This window comes from Ananas comosus, linkage group 3 (assembly GCF_001540865.1).
Source record: "Ananas comosus cultivar F153 linkage group 3, ASM154086v1, whole genome shotgun sequence".
Classification (NCBI taxonomy): domain Eukaryota; kingdom Viridiplantae; phylum Streptophyta; class Magnoliopsida; order Poales; family Bromeliaceae; genus Ananas; species Ananas comosus.
Genome location: NC_033623.1, coordinates 6,150,222 through 6,172,594, shown reverse-complemented (window position 1 = coordinate 6,172,594; position 22,373 = coordinate 6,150,222). Strand labels below are relative to the sequence as shown.

Here is a 22,373-nt window from a genome sequence, read left to right as displayed (position 1 = left end):
CACTTGCTATTAGAATCTAGTTAAAATCATGCTCTGATATCTCTAGATGTTTGTTTATTGTTGCTTTAATTATCGCTTTGTCGTAGACGCCTTATATGTTGTAGGCATATGGTGAGTCTGGACACGCAACGGGCGGACTTCCCCTGGGTCCCGGGGCATGACACTACTGCTTGAGTCTAGCGCACTCCTGTATGTGACTTAATTAATTGCATTATTATTTCGCTTAAAATAGAAAGATATTGCGTATTATTTCTGTTTGACAATTTGATTGTATATTTGTCATTCAAATTTAAATAAATTAGGATTAGTATTTTCAAATTCTAATTGCATATAATTTACTTGCTAAGTGCATATAGTTTAATTATCAATTATTATATTCTCTTATTTATTTTGGGGTGTTTTAAATTTGTTTTAAGAAAATATATATATATATACTGTAGCATTGTTTTAATACCTTACTGACTTTAAAAAAGGGTTTTACTGTTTTTGCTACAGTAAAAATTTTTGGGTAAAAAAGGCTACAGTAAATACAGCTCTTAAAAAGATGATTGGTACGGTATTTTCTTTTTGGCTATTCGAATTTATTAAAACTTAATTTTAAAGATATATTAAAACTTAATTTTAGAGATATAGATATACTGTTTTTCGAAAAAAAAGGCAAAAAAAATATATAATTTTGCTACAGTAAAAGTAATTTTATTAGTGTACGGTTTTAGAGTTTTGCTACAGTAATATTCTTTGGTGTATAGCTGTGTATATATATATATATATTTGCTATAGTAATTTCTTGCGGACTGGTTGTACGGATTAAAAAAATTTATTTATTTATTTATTTATTTTGTAGCTCCTTTAAAAAAAAAATTTGCTACTACAAAATTAATTTTAAACAATTTTTCTCCAAGTGGGATTTGAACCCACAGTTTCTAAAAGCACGGTCTTTGAGCGAGATCACCTAACAAGCAGCACTAATACTAATCTTTGCATTTTTATTGTTGCAGTCATTGTAAACCCTATTTGTTGGATTTAATACTACAACTATCTGAACTTCTCAGCACGACTGAGTAAACAACAGCACATCTTTACTGTGATAATTTTGCTTGTTGTATTTAATATTTTTATACATTGCTTGCAATATATTGTTTGCAAAGAAATTACCAAATTGAAATCAAATTTTTTAAAAAATTGTTTCTGCCATCTATTTGTTGTTGAATCAAACTCTATTAAACATGATTAAATTTCATGATTTTAAACTTTAGTGTATCTCAAAACTTGTGGGGGGTTACTCTTTTATCAGTTTCACAAATTTTCGTATTATGATTGCTTTCGTAATTTTATTTTGTTTATCCTAATGTTCAGTTTGTAAATGAACATTGGTAAATTTTAAGGTTAACATATATATTATATTGAAATAGAAATTTATTAGATGGTTAACTTTATATGATATTATTTATTTCAGTTTTATCAGATCTGATCAGAAATTTTGCAGATTACTTGATGAAAGGCCTGAAGAGGACTATGGTCCTGCTGTCATCGAGGGGGGTGGGATCTTGCCCGTAAAGGGCCTTCCTGCAATGGGAACCCAACCTTTGTGATAGAAGATCCCTTGAAGAAGGTTCAATGTGGTAAAAACAAGCTGTCGGGTTGGCCAAAGAGCACTTTCTACAAATTTTATAGAGAAGCTTTAGCTCCAATCCCATACCTATGGTGAGTAGTGCTCTGTGTAGTGGATTAGGTTGAGCTGATAGCTCTTAATGGGATCCAAGGCAATAATTTTCGCGAGATGTGACTCTACACACATCCCTGGAGGAAACCACCTATATAAGACACATCCCTGGAGGAAACCACCTATATAAGAGTATCCGTATGTGGCCGCGGCTATGTGATATGGGCTATCCATAGAAACTCTTATGAAAATCAAGGTACTGTGCATGGCCATTAACGCACAGACCCGCGACGGAAAATTCCGTACTGTGTGTGTGGTGGTTAAAGTCAGGATAAAAGGAACGTAGTTCAAAACCTAGTTCACTCCGATTCCTTCTGATGGAAACTGCTTACACTAAGTGGGGTTAAGTTTCTTAAAAACACCTCACCCATTGCATAGTACAAACACCCGGTCATTCTTTTTTACTTTAATTTGTATTTTAAAAATTTTGAGTTTTGTGGGGGATTATCGGAGAAAAACTCAAAATTTGAATTTGAATTTATTTTATTTGAACTTAAATTTATTTGTTATTTATTTATTTATTATTTTTATTTATTTATTTTATTTATTTATTTTATTATCTTTCTTAATGAGAAAGAAACTAACGAAATATTTTCCGTTCCGCATCTTGCGCCAAACGGAATTCCTTTCCGTTCCGTTGCGTGGGTTCCGCTCCTTTCTCGTAATGAGAAAGAGCGTGAATTCTCTTTATTATACATTATCTCCTCTTCCTGCCCTGTTAAGAATGAGATTTAGATAATTGGTGAATTCTTATCCATTTATTTTGGTTATCTTGCATTTTTGAATATTCCTCTTATCTACTAGGTGTTAAGAGAATCTCCGTCAACCTCCTTCACGATCGTGCTCGCAAGAGGAGGAATTCCGATCCTATCTTGGGGTGTTATTCCCGGTTAATCCCGCACGTAATGACGGGAATACGCCCTAGGGCAGTGCCTCGCACGCTTCCGGATAAGATCAAATCTTTATTGGAATATTTGCGTCTATCTGTAAGTTGATTTATTTATTTTCATAATAAAACTAGTTAGATTTTAATCACAATCGGATTTTCTGTGCGGTACTTGCTCTAACAATTTTAAATTGAAATTCTGATTTTGGGTTTGAATTTTAAATATAAATTTTAATTTTACATTCAAATTTTTAATTTAAATTCAACAATATAATTTAAATTTTAAATTTCAATTCAGATTTCTTTCAAATTTTAAACAAAAATTCAGATTTTAAATTCAAATTTAAATATATTTTAAATTTTTAACTCAAATTTAAAACTTAAAAGTCAAATTTTGATTGGGAACTCAAATTCTAATTTTGGATCGTTCAAATTTAGGCTCTAATTCAATTTAATTTTTTAATAATTTAAATTCTAAATTCAAATTCATTCAAATTCTAAATTTGAATTCAAATTATGAATTCATATTTCATGTTAAATTTAAATTTTGAGTTCAACTTTTAAATTCTAATTCAAATTTTCGATTCAAATCTAAAATTTTAATTCAAATTTCAAATTAAATCAAAAATTTTAAACATAAATTTGAAATTCGATCTCAAATTTAAATTGAATTCAAATTAAAAAGAAATTTGAATGCAAGCTTAAATATTTTAAACGAGAAATGAAAATTTAAATTTATTTTACATTTAAATTTTGAGGTAATTGGGGGTGGGGAGGGGTAATTTTGTAATTTTGCGTAACTGATAGGATAACCTGCGGTCAGTAATGCAAGGTATTCAACTCCCTCCCTGATAATATTTTGGGAGTTATCTTACGCTATTAGCAATACTGCATTACCAACTAGATTATTTGCGAGATGAACTAAATAAAGTAATCTAAAAAAATTCCTGCAGGATACCCTACAATCTTGGCAAGATAACGCGAACCAAACAAGCCCTAGGGCGCATTTGGTTCGAGTTACGTACTATTAAAGAGTATTTCCATATATCTAAGTATCTTGAATTTCTAAATGAAATTACTACTGATGTTGCATTAGCGTGTTTGGTTTAATCCAATAATGTAATGCTGAATTGCAGTGTTTATAGAATTACTATGTTTGATTCAGTTTATAAAATTTAGTAATCTTGACAATAAAGTATAGTCTATTTCAAAATTGCCCTTAGTCATATTTGACAAACTTTTTTTTTACTGTTTACAAGTAATATTTTTTTTTACTAAATTTTATTTAAAATAATTTAAATTTTTAAAATTTTAAATTTTAAATTTTAAATTTGAATAAAAATATAAAATTTAATATTTTAATTTAAAATATAAATATAAAACTTATAAATTTAAATTTTAAAATAAAATATAAATTGAAATTTAAAATACAAATTTGAATTTTAGGATTAAAATTTGATATTGAAATTTAAAATTTGAAATTTATAATTTAAATTTTAAATTTTAACAAATCTAAAGTGTAAAAATTTAAAATTTTACAATTTGAAGTTTAAAAATTTAGAATTTAAAATTTAAAATTTGAAGTTTAAAAATTTATAATTTAAAAGTTAAAATTTTAAATTTTAAATTTTAAAATCGAAAATTAAAATTCAAAATTTAAAATTTAAAATTGGCGATTCAAAATTTTAAATTAAAATTTTTAAAATGACGTATTGAAAGGTTTCGGGAGTTAGAGGGGTAAAATTGTAATTTTATATAACATGCAAGATTAGCCACCTTCTGTAATCCAAGATACACCCCCCCCACCCCCGGTAATATTTTCAGTGTAATCTTACACCTTTTGTAATACTGCAATACCTAACAGATTACATACCGGATAAACCAAATGTAGTAATCCTTGCAGGATTGCCTATAATCCTGCCAGGATAACTTGAACCAAACGCACCCCAAAGGCTATACTTGCAAAAGAGGAAAGATATGAAAAGAAAATTACGGTAGCGTTTCTTACAGTTTTTATGCAGTTGTCAGCAGATTCAGCAATCACAAGGACAGTAATCACAACAAGCTTGAAAAGTATCTGAAAAACTTCAGCAAAAGTTAGCATTGTTTGCCATATGTAAGCTCAAAATGTTAAATTTGGTTGCAAAAATTACCGGAATGAATATTTCAGCACAAGCCTCAAAATCCCCCAGAAGTTCTTTTGATAATACATTTAACAAATGACAAGCCTAAAGAAAGCAAGCATAGTTAGCAAACAAGAATAATTACTGTTGCATGACCTCTTATGGATGCAATTTCAGCTACATGATGAAGTCAGAAGCAAGATTTTTAATTGATGCCAACGAATTGAATTAAACAAGATGGGTAAATAGAGAAGACCTTCATGCATCTCTCACTTAGGCACATATACGGATCTGATATTCACATTTGCCATGATAAATCATCATATCAGAAACAAAAAGGCAAACGATTTTAAATTAAAAGATGGATTGTATTCATTTTCAACAGTAATTTCTGATCTAACAAAGTCAGTCATTTATCAGTTAAGAATGAAGAAGGCTTTGTTTCTTGGAGGTTGTTATGGCACTTTCACACTGAAATTGACTTTTCGGCAAGTGCAGTTCTTTTATGCCATGTATCCTCAGCCAACTTATGTCATGCTAATAAAAGAGGCAAATTTCTGACTTCTGATTTGACACCAAGTTATGCATCCTCTGAGAGAAAAAGAAAAAGCATATGGTGGAGAATGAAAGAAAAAGGAAAGTTTCTATCATGTATGAAGTCCAAGAAGTTGGAAAGCACCTGTTTTACAATGCTAGATCGTCGATCAGATAGCTGAGTGGATATAGGAGCAACAAGCTGCTTTAAAAGCATAAGAAATGACGGATAATCAGCAGCACCTGATGATTAACCTCGGGTTTCAATAAAATATCACAAGCAACAGAATAAACTTTAAACAAATTCACATACTATAAAAATGAAATTCTCAAAATTAAGACAGTATGGATGCTACACATTAATATTATCTCAAAACAGATCGTATAGGCAGTAACCATGCAGTCTAAACTCAAAATATTTGACATTTAATTATGATGAACAGATAGACTTATCCGATGTCAATGCAATGAGATGATTATAGGAGTCAGGAATTGCTGGATCATATATAAAGCATTAAAAGAAGAATTTTAAAAATAGTTCCGGTGTGAGTATCAAGTAGCTTGTTTACAGGCACTTCATTCTTGGATTGGCATCATAATGTAATATCTTTTCTTGATACTGTTCAATACTCCGCCTGACTGATTTTCTTATCCTCCGAAACATTCTGGTACAATCAAGGCAAGGTTGTGGTGCTTCACTTTGAAAGGTGGTGTGCCGTACTAAACAACAAAACCTTGACAGTACAAGGCACTATTTAATCCAGAAACTTCTAATGTTTCAGATTACATTCACGCTTTAATGCAAACAGCACATGGACCAAATAGAAAGAAAATGATTTCATCCGCAAGTGAAGAATCCAATATCTATGTTACACAACGAAATTTGAATTATTGATATTAAGAATGATTTTGTGAGCATACACATGAACAATATAGTGAAATGCAGAATAGCAATAGAAGAAGAACTTAAGACCTCCAAAGACGAGAGCTTCAACTCTTTGCATGCCAGCAATCCGAAGTGACCAATCTTTTTCTGGGACAAGAGTGGATGCAATCTTCTCTATCTCCCTTATTAATTCTTTCTCTGAATACACTTTAATGGGCTCCACTGGCTTTTCAGTAATATCAGGTTCTCCTATAAGATTGCCTCATAAGATAGTTAGAATAAGAAAGGTTTGGATTTTTAAGAAGCCTAGTGTATACAAAGATGGTGAGAACAAAGCAAAATAAACACCAAAACAAGAGAACTAGACCAAAAGAAGAATATGATAAAATATCGTGAACTGCACCAATTCAGATTTCTACTAATAGGCACATCAAAACCAGGTAAAATAACCGAATTATTTGATCTTCTGTGCATTAGCAACAAAGAAGACAACATAATGGCAATCAATGTGCCTATTAAAAGTACATGATGGTTATGAAAGAGATTCGACATTCTAGATTCCCAGGAAAACTAATTATGTTGATAAGGAGACTTGAGTCGGAGCAGATCTACAATTTAGTCTTTTCCACTCTTTTCTTTCCAAGGCAGACAGAACGACAGGACTTGCTACCTACATATTGCTTTTGCAGGTTCCTAGCAGTTCATCAAAGATTAGCTTATTAATCAGGCCTAAAACTCGATGTCCATATCCTGTCTGCCTCCTTTTATCATCTCTTTTTCCTTATCCATGCAATCCCTAAATAGCATGTTGAAAATTCATGAGTAATATTAAACGCTACAAGATTTTTTATATCAACAAATTATCTTTGCTTCATTTCTCCCATTTGATTCGCTAATCAATCCTAGACAGCTATCACAGCATGTGTTCCTTAACATAATGATTCACTTGCAAGAAAAATAATCAACTTTCTACTAAAATGAGTTTTCTACCTATTGAATTATATGTAATTTGTAACACACATTTCATCAAATCTTAACAGAGTACACAGAGGATCAACATGGTGTAGATGTAGGACAAGAGGATAGGTTATATTCATTAAAATATGCTATGCACCAAAATAATTTCTGTCCCAATCCTAAAACAACAGTTCTAATATAAATGCAAGCTTCGATATTTAAAAAGGCCACTCAAGAGGTACAGACGGAACTCACTAAATCCACAAACTAGCACCTCGGCACTGCCATAAACACCCAAAACGATACTCTATATAATCTCATTGATTCCATGGTAAAATAATAAATAACAACAGTATGCCAAAAAAAAAAAAAAATCAATTCTGAGTCCTTCAATATCCATATCTAGAGTGCAATCCTCAATTTTCTACAATAATTATTTTAACATTGCAATTCAAATGTCTCAAGTGAAAAAAATAAAAATAATAAAAATAAAAACTTGCCTCCAAACAATGTGCTTTCTCGTGGGGTGCTCTTCGTCCTTGGACTACTCCTTTTGTGGTTAACATTAACAGATTTGACATCCGTGGAAATCATTTTACTTCCTGCCCCATCAGATTGATGAACCTTAGGTTCTATTCTCTCTAATCTCATATTTATCTCCTTCATCTGCGTTCACCAAGAAGCAATATCGAGTTATGATTTCTCAAAGCAATGGACCTTCAAAAGTACAGAGTAGCTTCTAATAGAATTCGTGCATCCAGAGTATTTCAGAATTCTACATTTTCTATCACTAAAACATGCAAAAAGTGTGAAAGAAAAAGCTTGCAAAAGATATTGAAGCCTAACATATTACCATAGATGAAGGAAGATGGTGACGCTGCAGCTCCTCATGAAATTGGGAACCAACATGCTTGTACATTTCCTACAAGATATATTATCCTAGTTTTATTAGTTAAAGGAAATGAAAAAGAAAATAGTATCTGATTATGATAAAATGAAAAACACAACAAAAGGCCATCTTCGGAAAATCACTTGGGATATAATACATCATACATCAGCCTATATTAAAGCATAATTACATATATAAACAAGGAGTATCCATTCTTTGATTCAGAAATTCTGAAATTATAGAAGAACCTCTAATCACATTTCTCACATGTGCAACGGAAAAAAAAAAAAAAAAAAAAAAAAAAAACATTGATTGACCCTGATTTTGATGGTTGAGAGAACACCAAATGAAGAAAATAAATTCGCGGGTAAGCTTGATATAGAACAAAGAACAATATAGGGTCTTAGGCTCTGTTGCGGGTTTTGTTATTCTTCCAATCTGCACATCAAGTAAAAATTTAGAAAGTCCAGCAAATCAAAGTTATGCTACAATTACTCTCAAGGTTCTAACTCCTATTTGGATAGACAAGTTACTTGTAATAATAAGAGTCAACAATAGTCAAAAGTCCACCTTAAGGCAAAAAAAATAGCCAAAGAATACCTAATTATGTGCATACGAAATAAATTTAAAGAGGGCTACTGTACTTTGTTATCCCTCTTGATAGTATTTGATGTCTATTCGGACTGTTTCAGGCAGAATAATACATGTTTCAGCGGCAACTGTCTATTCTATGGTATAATTACTTCGTTTCAAAAGTCAAGAGCCTTTTTGGAATTGCATCCCAACCAACTCCTATTACAGTATTATTTATTAAACGCTCCCCTTAATCTAATTTTGCATAGTCATAATCTTATAGCCACCAAGTTTCTTTTAAGTTGTGAGCCTCGCGAGAGATCAAACCCTCGAGACAAGTAACAAGTGGGACCTTAATAACACATACTACAATTTACTTCGCTATAGCAACCACGGAAAGAGAACAGAATCTACGGATTGACATGCAAACCTAGAAAAGTTATGTATGCAATTTACCATGTTGATTATGTAGTTTAAGTACGAACAACCACAAAGGAAAGATTCAAGATTTCCCAAATTGATAAGAAGGTAAGAATTACAAAGCAAACAGCTTCCTCTTCAAAGACAAGGGAATATTACTAAAGCATTATTTAATCCACTAACTCACACTTAGGTGTCCTGGTGTTAATTTCATTCTTCGGTCAATCAATTGCCAAATCACAAATTATCATGTATACACAATGGTACAAAAGATGAATGATTTCAAAGTGAAGTATCATGGTATCAAGTTATATAATTGCGAAAGTAGGCTTAATTTCTATATTATAGACTTATAGTTTGATCTTTGATGCAGCGGTGATGCGCTTGGACGTGGCAAACAAAAATCATGCATCAAAAAGATCTTTGAGCACCATGACATCGTTAAAAGTTCATTACGCTTCATACAGAGTTGCTTATTTCCTCTTTCATGACCTTTAAAGGACTATCAAATTACATCTGACAAGTAGCAAGCAATACTTTCATGCTTTCCTGCAATGTGAAGTAATAACAGCAGCATTTTATTTATGCAAGAAAGAAGGTCATGAGTCAATATGTATTCATATTAGCACCATGAAGTTACTGAAACAAGACATTTACATGGGAATGATTGTTAATGCTTACAGACATTAATTCTCGAGGACACAACAACCAAGCGATTACAGCAACAGAATTATGAAATTTTCTAGTCTAGTCAGCAAAAATAGCTTATACAGCAAATCACCCTCTGAAAAATAGCAGAAGCAAGTGCAAAACACCAAAATAGCAGGTACCCGATAAAAAAACAACACCAACCTCAATACATGAAGTAGCAGCTTCTCTGACACTTTGGTTAGAATCATTCAACAACTGCAAAACCTGTTAAACACAAAATACCAAATTGAACAAATGTGGTCTCTTATAGCTTATAAATCAAAACATAAAGAAACACATAAATGATCAGAAAAGTCAAATACAAGGAATTCCAGAGATATATACAGGTGGAAGTAGAACTCGTTGAAGAGGTAGCTCTGTGGACGCAAAAAGACCAACAGCCGCTGCAACTGTACGTGCAAATTCTTCCCTTACTCTCCAGCTTTTGTGAGTCCAGGCATAACTGCCAGCCCTCTCAACAATGATGGTTGGTGAAGAAACCTAGTTTACAGTGAAATTTAATATCTTTCAGCTGCCACAGAAAATGAAGCCGCTAAACTATCAAACAACTACAGCATGCTGAGAGTTTCCATCTCGATTTTTCACAAACAATAGTAGGTAGCGAAGCAAGTTTACTCAAAAGTGTCCACTTAGAATGTCAGGTTTGCTCAAGAAAAGAAAATATGATATGCCCGATAGGGAGAGAACAGTTGAAATTTGAGATTGTGATCTCAAAGGTTTCACAGCTTGACAGAGCCCCTTCTCCACACAGTACATTATATTCAAATCGTACATAATGACGGCGGATGACTGAAAAGAATGTCCGACCAAATGTCAAATTTTGCTAATTCAATCTAATAAAAGCTCATGCATGTTGATAGATCGATCACCAAGGATGCAGTATCCACGAAATTAACTCAATTAGCAAAGCATTGGTTCAAAATAACTGGAACTTGCGGAGAAGGTAAACACCTAAAACGCAAGAACACAGCTTCTGCTACTATTACGTCGATCTGAAGACGGAAATGATTAAAAACCTACAATTGAGAAAATGCAGCTTGGGAACAAACAGATCCAATGACACCAATCACTTAACACCCGATCATTACAAGCTAGATGCATTTCCCCAAATCTTCCACCTCCAGTAATCGAACCAATAGAATTCCACTAAAAGCTACAAAATTCATAGATAATGAAAAGATTCATAAATAATGAAAAGAAAACGAATCAAATAGGTAGAAACAGGAAACCCTAAAAATGAAAGGGGAAAAAAAGAAAAAAAAAACTCATTCCGCACCTCCATGAGAGTGATGAGAAGTTGGCGCGCGGCATCCCTGACGGGCTGCTTGCCGTCACCGAGGCGCTCAACGATGGCGGGGAGGAGACCGTTAAAGTGGATCTTGAAGTGGTCGCCGGCAAGCACAGCGGCAGAGGATAGGGCCTGGAGCCCGCCCTGGGCGACGCGGAAGTTGTTGTCCTTGAGCAGATCCATGCAGCAGTCAACAAGCGCCGTCACCTCCGCCGCCGAGAGCGCCTTCCGCGTCACCTCCAGGAGCTCGTGGAGCCGCTCCACCCCGGCCATCCGTTCCTTCGTGTCCATCCTCAGCCCCGGCGCGCCGCCCCCCCCACCCCCCACAAACCCTCACTACTCACCGGAGCCAAGATTTTAGCGTTAGGCCTAGGGTTTCGCAACTCCCCCGATCGACGAGAGCACAATGGAGACTAGATCTGCGGAATTTGGTTGGCCAAGAAATTGCGAGAGAGAGCGAGATCGAGATCGAGATCGAAAGAGGGGGAGGGGGAGGGGGGGTGGGGGGGGCGAAAGGAAAAAAAAGCGAGAGTAGAGTGAAAAAGAGACACAGAGAGAGAAAGAGAGAGAAAGGGAAGGGTTCAAAAGTATGGTAGTGGAAAATTAAATCAATTGCCACTTTGAACGACATTATTTACTATACTGCCACAATGTACCAAAAATAGATGAAACAGGTTCGTTCTTCCTTTTCTTCTGCGGTGTAAGACTATTGGCACTTAATATGCGGGAGAGGGGATCGGGCGTCGATTTCTTAATCCAACGGTCCGCAGTACAGAACGCATAGAAATTCATATGCGTAATTTCGCATAGAGAAACATCTTCGTGCCCATCTAGAGACTATAGAAACTTCTGGAACGGCGGAGTGCACAATTTAACCCAATCATCATCATCATTCTAGTTCTGGTTCTAGTTCTAGTTAATTCGCTGAAGCGCCACCCCGCAATATGCGACCACCCTAGGACTAGGAGCGATTTTTGGTGAAACGTGCCAAGATCTTGCCCGTCCAAAATCTTTTTCGGGCACCATAACCGCCGGAAAAAACGAGTTTCCTTATAAACAAGTTGGATGAGGGGCACGTGTGCTTTATGATCGGAGGGAGGAACAGTTATTTGTGTGGTTACTTTTTTTTGGGTCGTGAGTGTTTGGATTGGAAACTTAAGAACTTGGAGGGGCCAAATTTGAAATGGAAAAAAAAAAAAAAGAAAAAAAAAAAGAAAGAAACGGGTTGGTTGGGATGTAAACATCATTCTGGTTGGTGGCGGTGCATACTGTGACTAGGGTAGTTTTGGACGCTATTGGGGTGGTTCATGCAAAGGCAATGGCTGCGTTACCTTTTCTTTTGCGTTTTATTGGCTATTTTTGAGTGGGATCGGAACGTCAGCTTTTTCGACGGCTCAGATAGTTTTAGGTCTCCTGATGTGAGGCTCGATTTGGAGCATCATGGAGGTCAGCATCTGATTGTGATAGGTCCAACGGTATTGTTTTGAGCTAAACTTTGAAAATTTTCATTTCTCATTGAAGGGAGATTTTTTTATTCGGTTTCAAACTATCTAGAATGTATATAAATAAGTATATATAAGGATATATTTGGTTAGTCTAAAGTAAAGTATCGAAAATCACATTATTAGAAAATAACATCTTATACAAAAGTGAACTGATAATGTGAGTTAATTTCGGCTCAAAAAATTTCAAAGTCATCGAAAGTGATAAGCTTGAATTTTTTATAAATAATCATCCATATTTTTATAATTTTAAAAATAATCCTTATAAAAATTTTATTATAAAAGTAGGTCTCAAGTATGTCAGATCAACTGTCTGGACCCTAAGAGTGTGTTTAGTTTGAAGTCAAAGTCGGCATCGGAATCGAAATGATTAATTATCTTATTTTATTTGGTTCGCCACCTGAATCGGAATCAAAATAAATCATTTTCATTGTCGGTGTCTGGTCAGATAGATATCAAAAAAGTAATTAAATTAATATGCCAATTTTATCTTTATAATATATTAGTCTAAATTCAAACTAAAAATTAAATATTAAAAATTTATGTCAAAATTTTAAAATGATATCAAAATTTTAAATATATTTTTAAAAAAAATTAAAATTTGAAAATTGAATGGATAATTCAAAATATAAAACTAAATTTCGATTTATTCAAATTCAAACTTAAAATTATAATTTCAATTTCAATTTGAATCCATAAATTTGATTTAAATTTTAAATAAAATTTGAATAAAATTTTAGATTTTAAATTAAATTTAAAATTAAATTCAAATTTATAAATTAAATTAGAAATGCTTGATTGAATTTTTAATTTTTAATTTAAGTTCAAATTAAAATTTATAATATAATTTTTAAACTTAAACTTATATTTTAATTAAAAAGTAAGCTTAAAAAAGTTAAATTTAATTCGAACAAATCTATTCTGCTCCAGATTCAATTTTCAATCTGGCCTCCTAGTCTGAAATGGAAAAAGGGGTAATTTGGGAATTTTTATTCACCCGAAAATCGAAATCGGAATGAAAATTCTGCACACTAAATACAGACAAACGGATTCATCCATTCCGATTTCGATTCCAGGGTGAAAAAAGGGCAAACCAAATACGCCCTAAATTCTTCGTATGTAGTGAATGGTTCACCGCATAGACATAGTGGAAGGTGGTGAACCATTCACTGCTTTTTTAGGATTCTCTCGTGTGGTAAAACTAAGAAAGCAGTAAATGGTTCATCACTTTTATAAAGTGGCGAACCATTAACCGCTTTTAAAGGCAGTGAGTCAATTATCGCTTTTGAAGGTGGTGATGTCATGCCTCGAGCCCGAAACGCAACAGAAGCCATATGTCTGTAATTATTCAATTACAGAAATGTAAGGCAACAAAACATGCAAATATCGAGCGATATAATCTATCATGAATTTAATTTAAATACCAATCTGATTTAAAACCGCAAAACTAATTCTATAATTGAAAGTTCCACAAATGTGACCAAATCTCATGACAATTGTAATTAAATGAAAATACTAAATGTGTCACGACCCGCAACCACCCGCCTATTTGGCCGAGGTCGCGGCGCTGACAGCGCCGAATGGACAAGGTTTCCCCTGTACTGCGGACAGAGTCTCCCCTGTACGTTCAAGGCATCGCAATCAATACAAAACAAAGGTTCCAACCAGGAACAGTACTTAACAAACAGATTGCATAAGGAAGGTATCAACAACATAACACATCCTATGTTATTACATACATTCACATTCATATATTTTTACATCACAGTTCTCATTTGATTCCTCCAAATACAATCTAAGTTATTACATTATTTACTTATTACAGTTTGATACATTGTGTTCTTTTCATTTCCCTCTAGTCCCCTAAGCTAGGCTGCCTCAGGGTACTGCTACCTCGATATCTGGGTAGGGCGCTATCTACTGAGCTACGCCCTTTCCTCGTGCTGCCGCGCCGCTTACGTACGAACCTGTAATACCCCAAAACAATGTGGGGTGAGAACCAACTCCATGATTCCCAGTAGGTACGGCCACCCAAGGAAAAAGCTTGACCAAAAGGTCCAAGGAGGCACTGCAATCATATTAGTCCAAAAACATCTATAGATATACATCATAGTTTATTAAGCAACTAACAGATAACATGCCTCGCAACGTGCAATATGAATATTATGCAGTTCTATACAATTAAGGAACCATTTAGTAGATCTATTGATTCTACATTAACTCTGCTAATCTCAGCTCATGTTAATTGTTTCTAAGGTTTCTACTACCTTAGTTCGCCACAATCCAAGCTCAACTTGCTTCTAAGGTTTCTATTACCTTAGCTCTTATCTTTCTCACTAGCTTTCAAGGTTTCTATTAACCTAATCAAGCTAACAACCCGACTCGGCCTCGAGTCAATCATCCGCGGATAGTCCGCGCACTGGCCGCACTCTGTGCGTTAACCAGCTAGCGGTGAAGTCGTCGCACATGCCGAACACTGGTTCAAGTCCCTTGACTTGGCCATCTGGCGGCAAACGAATCGCACCTCACCCAACAATGGCTCAAGTCGATCTGGCGGCATAATCCACAAGCTGGCTTAACCATCCGGCGGTGAAATCGTCGCACACGCCACGACAATGGTTCAAGCCCCGGGCGGTGATCTCTGCGCGCTCACCCCCACAATCCATCCTTGATATTAACCTCAGCGGCGAAATCATCGCACACGCCCTAGCCTTGATACCAAGGTTAGCATAGCACAAGTCTTGGGATTCCGGAATCCACTTCCACAAGTCGAGGGTCCATAGCCAATCCTATGCTGTCGACCTAAAACATTCTAGTGGTTGCTACCACTATACTCAACAACCTAGATTCTATGCCACTCTAGGTTTACTATTCCACAGCCTAGGTTATAAAACTCTAGGTTTACTAGTTCAACCTATGTTCCCAGATACTAGGTTCCACATTGCTATGTCCGACCTATGTTTATTAACACTAGGTTGGATGCCACTCGATCTATTTGATTCTAGGTCTACTCATGACCTATGTTCTTTAACACTAAGTTAGATGCCACTCGATCTATTTGATTCTAGGTCTACTCATTCTAGAGTTTTCAACATGCATTTCATTCTTATTCACATACATATATAATCTTTTATATGCATCTACTTAGCATTTACATCATATCATTATTATCATGCATTGTCTAGCTACTTGCATCATACTATAGCATGCATCATCTAGCATTATGTAACTTGCATCTTATCATTATGCATTTCTACTTGGCATTTACATTAACATACATCATTTTCATGCTTCATTTACATCTATATGCATCAACATAGATTCTTAGTCTTTCTTAGACATAAAGTCGACCTAGTCGCTTCGGGAAGCACAACCCACCTTAACTCGCGTTCCGATTGCTCGTCGACACTTGCAATCGGCTTCCCACGGCACTCGGCACCCGTTTGGGCCCGATCTCACAGTTGCTCTCCAAGAGCGCGTCGCTTCGCCGTTTCAAGAGTTAAATGTCTTCGCCTTGCTGCTACGGTGCTCGGGACCCGATTTCACGATTTATAGACATCGCCTCGGCCCTCCAGGCGGAAACGAAGGTCCAAGCGTTCGTTTCTTCAATATCTTTGTAACGGCTCGTCGGATTACCGAACCGTCTTCGCCAACGTGTTTTGTTACCTACCAATTAGGTTTACAGAGAGTTAAAAGAGATCAAACCCTCACATATAGCAAAACCCCATTTTGGAGCCCTAAAATACAACTAAGTAAAAATCCACCATTAGACCTCTAGATTCTAACATTTACCACCTAATTAGCATTCTAGGATACCAATTAAACCATTTCTAGATATCAAAACCATTTATCTAGGGATCTACCATGAGAGGCTAAGATGCTTACCTCTCCAAAGCTTGCTCCGAGCACGAGAAAGACGAAGGAGAGGATGAAGATCTCCTTCTTGATCTTCTTCTCTTCTTTCTCCTTCCTCTTTTTCTTCTCTTCTTCTTCTTTCGTTTAGAGAGAGAGAGGGATGGTGTTGAGGTTGAAACGGTGAGGGAAAGAGAGAGAGAGAGAGAGAGAGGTTCTAACCCCTCTATACACTTAACCTATGCAACAATTGAATAAAAATCCCCGAACAAGTCTCTTCTTACAACAGCCCGAACTGTGCATTTTCAGGGTTCGGGGACCGGTCTCTGCATGAGGGACCGGTCCCTGAGAGACCGGTCTCTCTGCCTGGGACCGGTCCCAGAGAGACCTCCAGCCCAGACTTCGCCAATTTTCAGCTTTGTCCGTTTTCGCTCCGTTTTCGCTCGCTTTCGTTCGTTTGACCTCCGATTCACTTCAAATCGAACCGAGACTCTCCAAACATGTCTTTGAGCATGTTTTCATCATCTTTTCATCCACGCTAATGCCGGATTTAGCTCACGGCCCAACATAGCCTTTTGGGTTCCGTTTTCGCGCCTACGCGCACCAAAACACCCGAATGCTCCCGAACCTCACCGAACTTCATCGAAACCATTCTAATGGCTCTCCAACCAAACGTACACCGTAACTTCATGATTTTAGAAGTCCGGTATCTTACATTCTCCCCTCCTTAAAAGGAGTTTCGTCCTCGAAACTAACTTACTTCCAACCAATTCACACCTCAACTCGACTTATCGAGCGACGTAGGGTTCCAATGCACTTTTATACTCCGGGGTGGCCTTATGCTCATTGGAACTGTCCAAAGGCCTTCTACGGAGGATGTGAGACTAAATTCACTCACATTTGCTAAACGTAACTCCGAAAGTGCATTACGGGTCTCCGTTATTCTTGGTGGTAGCGCAAGTTGAACCTCATCGACTCTACGCGCTCCAACACCATTCACCACTTGGCATGCAAGAACTCCTCTTTGCATTTCTCATCCCGTCAGGGAACACACTCCGATTCGATCACCGGCATTGCTTAGAAGCAATATCATTGGTGCATCGACCAATCGCGAGTGCTCCAACCACATTCGGACCTTGCTCTACCGCGAGATGGCCTACCCCGACATATCTCGACTTCCAATTCTCAAGAGAGCATTGTCCATAATTCCATCTGGCTATCGGGTATTCAAGTGTCTCCAAGAGACCACTTTTCCTTACCTCTCTGTTGAACCAATCTGGCGCGGACAGTTGGCACACTGAGTTCATATCCATATTCAGGATTCAAAGCGCTGGATCGGGAGCACGGAAAAATGCGCCAGGAGATATGAGCCGCGTTTGTTCGAAAAACGTGACAACCGCAAGCGGTTATGGGCAGTTCCCAACGGCAGTTCCAATCGGCCGAACGTGGTCCTCCAAATACGGAGAAGATGGCCGATCGTGCAATAACTGAACACAAGGGGAAAATATATAAATAGGCTTGTAGTACCCTGAAAACGGGTCTTCGCCCCTGCGCACAAAAGACCACCTTTATTTTCCCTGCATTTCTCGCTTTTGCCTAGGAGTAGTTCTTATAACTTAGCCTCCTTGGAGTCTGTCTGCCCTCCGGGCATTACTTCATTGTAAACACCTTGGAGTCTGTCTGCCCTCGGGGCATCACTCCCTTGTACACCTCGGAGTCTGTCTGCCCTCCGGGCATCACTCCCTTCTTATTAATAGAAAGTCGTTTTCGGCTCCTCAGGCCGACCAGATCTCGTTTTTGTCCTAGCTATTCGGCTCATCTCTCAGCCGAAATATAGGCCCCACCTGTTCATTCGGCTCATCTTGCCGAAGCGAATTTACTAAGGAGGTTTTCGGACCCGACCGATTTGATCCCTCATCGGTCGAATCGCTTGACCCGTCGTGGGCGCAAACTTCGAGGGTCACTATCAGCAGCCGATTTCCACCCCGACACACTTCCCGAGGAGGGTCAAGGCATCGGGAAATTCGGCTATCAACAAATTTTTGGCACGCCCGGTGGGACTCACATTTGAGGTAAATTTGAATTTGATTATGGCTGACGACAACGCCATGAATCTCCGTAATAGGGCCATTCCCAGAAATTCTGGGAGTGAACAGCCCGGTAATTCGGAGAACGCTGTGGAGCGCCAAGCAGTTTTACCGACGGAAGGTGAAACTAGCGGTCAATCCGGCCAACAGGAGCCTAGTTTGACCCAAGCACTTGGCCAGATGACTAGGGTCCTACAGACTTTGGACCAAAATAGTCATGCAAGTACCGCACGGCTGGACGCCGTTTTGGCCGCAATCACGGCCTCTAACGAAAATATAGCCCGAATAGGGCAGTTGTTAGCTCGAAACGAGCAGCCGATAGCAGGCCTTCAAGTGCCTGTGGTAACACCAGTGTTACAGAATCCAGTAACACCGGTAGGTGGCCAGCCCCAATACCAGGGGGCACAGTATCAAGCGGTTTATAGACCGGCTGTCGGTAATGCCGGTCAACAGCCAGAAATGGCTTGGGGTTTACCTCCACCCCCTCCAATTGCAGCCTACCAGCCTCAAAATGTAGAGGCTAGGGGGCAGCTCCCGAATGCACAAGGGGTTAATCCCCTAGGGCAAAATATTGGGATTCAACAACCATTGAACCCAGTACCAGCGCAAGCCCCCTTGCCGGGGATTAATAATGAAATATATGCGCAAATAGAAGAAGCGATCCGAAACACTTTCGGAGTAGGCACAAGGCCGGCAATGCGGCCTGTATTCAGATCACCATATCCTGTTAATATAGATGTGGAACACCCATATCCGGCAAATTGGAAGATGCCGAAATTTGACAAATTTTCTGGAGATGAGACCGAAAATACGGTCGAACATGTCGCTCGATTTACAGCCCAATGCCGCGAAGCTGCGGCAGATCCTTTTTTGAAATTAAGATTATTTAATACTTCATTGACCAAGACAGCTTTCACTTGGTATACGAGTTTACCTGCTAATTCCGTCCGAGACTGGGACGAATTAGAAGGTAAGTTTCATGAGCAATTTTATAGAACTGAGCCTGAGTTGTCAGTTGCAGACTTGGCTCAATTTAGACAAAAAACGGGAGAATCGGTTGATGAATATTTAAACCGATTCAAGACGGCTCGAAGCCGATGTTTTGTGAGGATGCCGGAATCAGAATTTGCCAGAATGGCATTTAACGGCATGCATTTTAAGATTAAGGATCATTTTGAAGATAAGTTCTTTCCAAATCTTTTTGATTTGGGAGTTCGAGTTGCTCAATACGAGCAATTTCGAAAAGGGAACAATGAAGATCGGCCTAGGTGGAGCCGAAATAAAGATTGGAATAAAGGGAAAGAGAAAAATATTTCTTTCTTTGAAGAATCCTCGGCTCATGAGGAGCCGAATTCATCTGAGGAGGCAGAAGATTCGGCTGACGAAGCCGAAATATGTGCTGCCGAGATGGTGAAGAATAATCAACCATACAAATGTGCTTTGCTAAAACCTGCAAAGTCAAGAGAGGCAAAAGCACATGTGTCTGCTTTTAGTTATTCTTTTGATATATCTAAAACCGATTTTATTTTTGATCGGTTGTTAAAAGATGGACGAATTAAACTACAGGAAGGTCAAACCATACCTCCTGTAGAAGAATTGAAACGTAGAAGATACTGCAAATGGCACCATTCATGGAGCCATAAAACTAGTGAATGCACTGCCTTTAAGAGGCAAATTCAAAAAGAGATAAATGAGGGTCGGCTGATTTTTGCCGACCAAGAAAACAAAGATATGGAAATTGATAAGAATCCTTTTCCATCACAGGTCAACACCGTGAATATGAAAGGAAAAGGGAAAGCGACTGCAAAAAGGCAGATTCAAGAGGAAATAGAAGAGGGTCGGCTCATATTGGCCGACCAAGAAAATAAAAATCGAATAATTAACAAAACTTCATTTCCATTTCAGGTCAATATGGTGAATATCAAAGGAAAGGAAGTTTTAGACAAGGAGACCGCTGACAACGTGGCTCATGCCAAGAAACACCTTCGGCTATGCATTAGGTGCAAGGCCGAAATGACGAAAAAAGACTGGGAAGCTATCGTGAATGCCAAGAAAAGGGGAAACGAATGGAACGAACTGATGGCATTCCCCGAGGATTGGGATGATATTCCCGATGGCGAAGACCTAGAGAAGAAGGCTCGGATGCAGCCTCTAATGACACCGAATCGGAAATAGATTCGGTTCAACGCAAGAAAGACATCATGATGCAGAAGATTCTGCATGATTACTACAACAATAGGCGTGGAGAACGTCATGGCCGATAGGACTTCCAGGACAGACCTTTCGGCTCCAAACAAAGATTCCCTGGGTATCGGCCACATTGGCAACAACAAGCCAGGCCGAGATCAGAGCCAGAATTTGAAGGAATGACCGAGGGAGACATAGAATTCCTCGGTCGAAGGTTAGTCGATGAGCTCGGCATTCAACCTTGGCCGAGACCATGGGAAAGAAGAGAAATTTTGAAAAATCATTTAAGAACGGTGAAGATACCGGCGAATGTGCCAGTAGATGAATGGCACGACGTTGAAGTTAAACCATTGGCTAGATGGCGTGGGCCGATGTTAACAAAAACTCAGAAACGTCGGCAGCAGAGGATACAAGCCGAAGCAAGGCAACATTATGAGGAGGCGAAAGGGATAAGGCTCAATGTTTTGAGGCGCCCTGATGAGCAGTCACACCCTTTTCGTCCAATAAGAAATGATCACGAGGCAGGCGGCTCATCACTCGCCCCCCAGTTGAAGTCAAGAATAGAGCGGCCAATCGAGGGCGAGTCAGAAGATAAGATGATCAGGAGGGAGTTGGAAGAAAAAATAGCTTCCCTCGAGACTATGATCAAAAGAGAGAGATGGCCTCCGAAAGAAAGGGAGGTCCGGATGGAAAGTGATTCTTCTGCCGAAACAACAAAGGAGTCGGAGGAGAAGAAACAAAGAACCAAAGGAAAATCAGTCAAAGAATCACCGGCTGAAGTAAACATGGTGTATGCTCTGCCTCAATCCTTTAAGGCAGAGTTTATCGAGTATGAAGAATATAGAGAGGAGGAGGAAGATGGGCTTAGAGTAGCCCAGTTGCAATTAGAAGATGTTCGACCGGCCGACGCAGTGGTTTTTGAGAAGCCATCGGCCATGCAGATAAGGTTTATAAGACCTCTTTTTATAAAAGCTTTGATTGAAGGTCGGCCGGTAGGCCGAGTGATGGTGGACGGCGGTGCCATGGTTAACGTAATGCCTACTTTTTTCTTTAAGAAGTTAGGCAAAGACGAGGACGAGTTGAAGCCTACCGATTCGATCATGACCGATTTCACAGGAAACGGTCAACAAGCCCGAGGAGTGCTCACCACCGAACTTACGGTAGGTTCGAAAACTTTAAAAACTGCATTTTTTGTGGTGGATGCTGACAGCCACTACAACTTACTACTCGGGCGTGACTGGATCCATGCGAATGAGTGCGTGCCCTCTACACTCCATGGGAAATTGTTCCAGTGGATAGGAGACAAGGTAGAAGAAGTCCGGGCCGAAGGACGGCCTCAAATGATAGATGTCAACATGGAGGACATCGGCCATCACAATTGGGCCGATGCTGATCCAGATCAGATTTCCTTTGTGAGAGTAACAGAGGAGGGAATTCAATTAATTCTCTCTAAAGATATCAATGCTATGGTGGTTGTTGAAGAGCCACCAAGATGGTTAAAATGGAATCCCAAAAATCAGGGATAGAGGCTTGGCACAAGCCTCAACAAGATGGGCCGATCAACAAGATCGGCTATGAGGATAATTAGGCTGCCAAAGCCGATGTGTTGGCACCTGAGAAGTCGGCCAGTAAGGCCGAGAAGACCATAAAAGACTCGGTTCATAAGACCGAGAAGGAAGGTCAAGCGAAATCGGTCAAGAAGACCGAAGAATCATATGAGATGAATAGGCAACCAGCGGAAATAGAGCTAGAAGA

At 38.1% G+C, this 22,373-nt stretch overlaps 1 protein-coding gene across 2 annotated transcripts in view; it reads right to left on the bottom strand.

The window, feature by feature from the left end:
* LOC109707066 (CLIP-associated protein) overlaps nt 1-22,373 on the bottom strand; it is a 63,204-nt gene that overhangs the window by 35,999 nt on the left and 4,832 nt on the right. For both annotated transcript variants that reach the window (XM_020228132.1, XM_020228133.1), the window contains exons 2-11: nt 17,886-17,892; nt 10,979-11,279; nt 10,027-10,182; nt 9,844-9,906; nt 7,963-8,031; nt 7,610-7,775; nt 6,240-6,401; nt 5,412-5,509; nt 4,763-4,837; nt 4,618-4,686 (exon numbers count right to left, since the gene is read on the bottom strand). In XM_020228132.1, the coding sequence (XP_020083721.1) occupies nt 4,618-4,686; nt 4,763-4,837; nt 5,412-5,509; nt 6,240-6,401; nt 7,610-7,775; nt 7,963-8,031; nt 9,844-9,906; nt 10,027-10,182; nt 10,979-11,279; nt 17,886-17,892 (1,166 nt within the window). The remainder of the gene's footprint in view (nt 1-4,617; nt 4,687-4,762; nt 4,838-5,411; nt 5,510-6,239; nt 6,402-7,609; nt 7,776-7,962; nt 8,032-9,843; nt 9,907-10,026; nt 10,183-10,978; nt 11,280-17,885; nt 17,893-22,373) is intronic.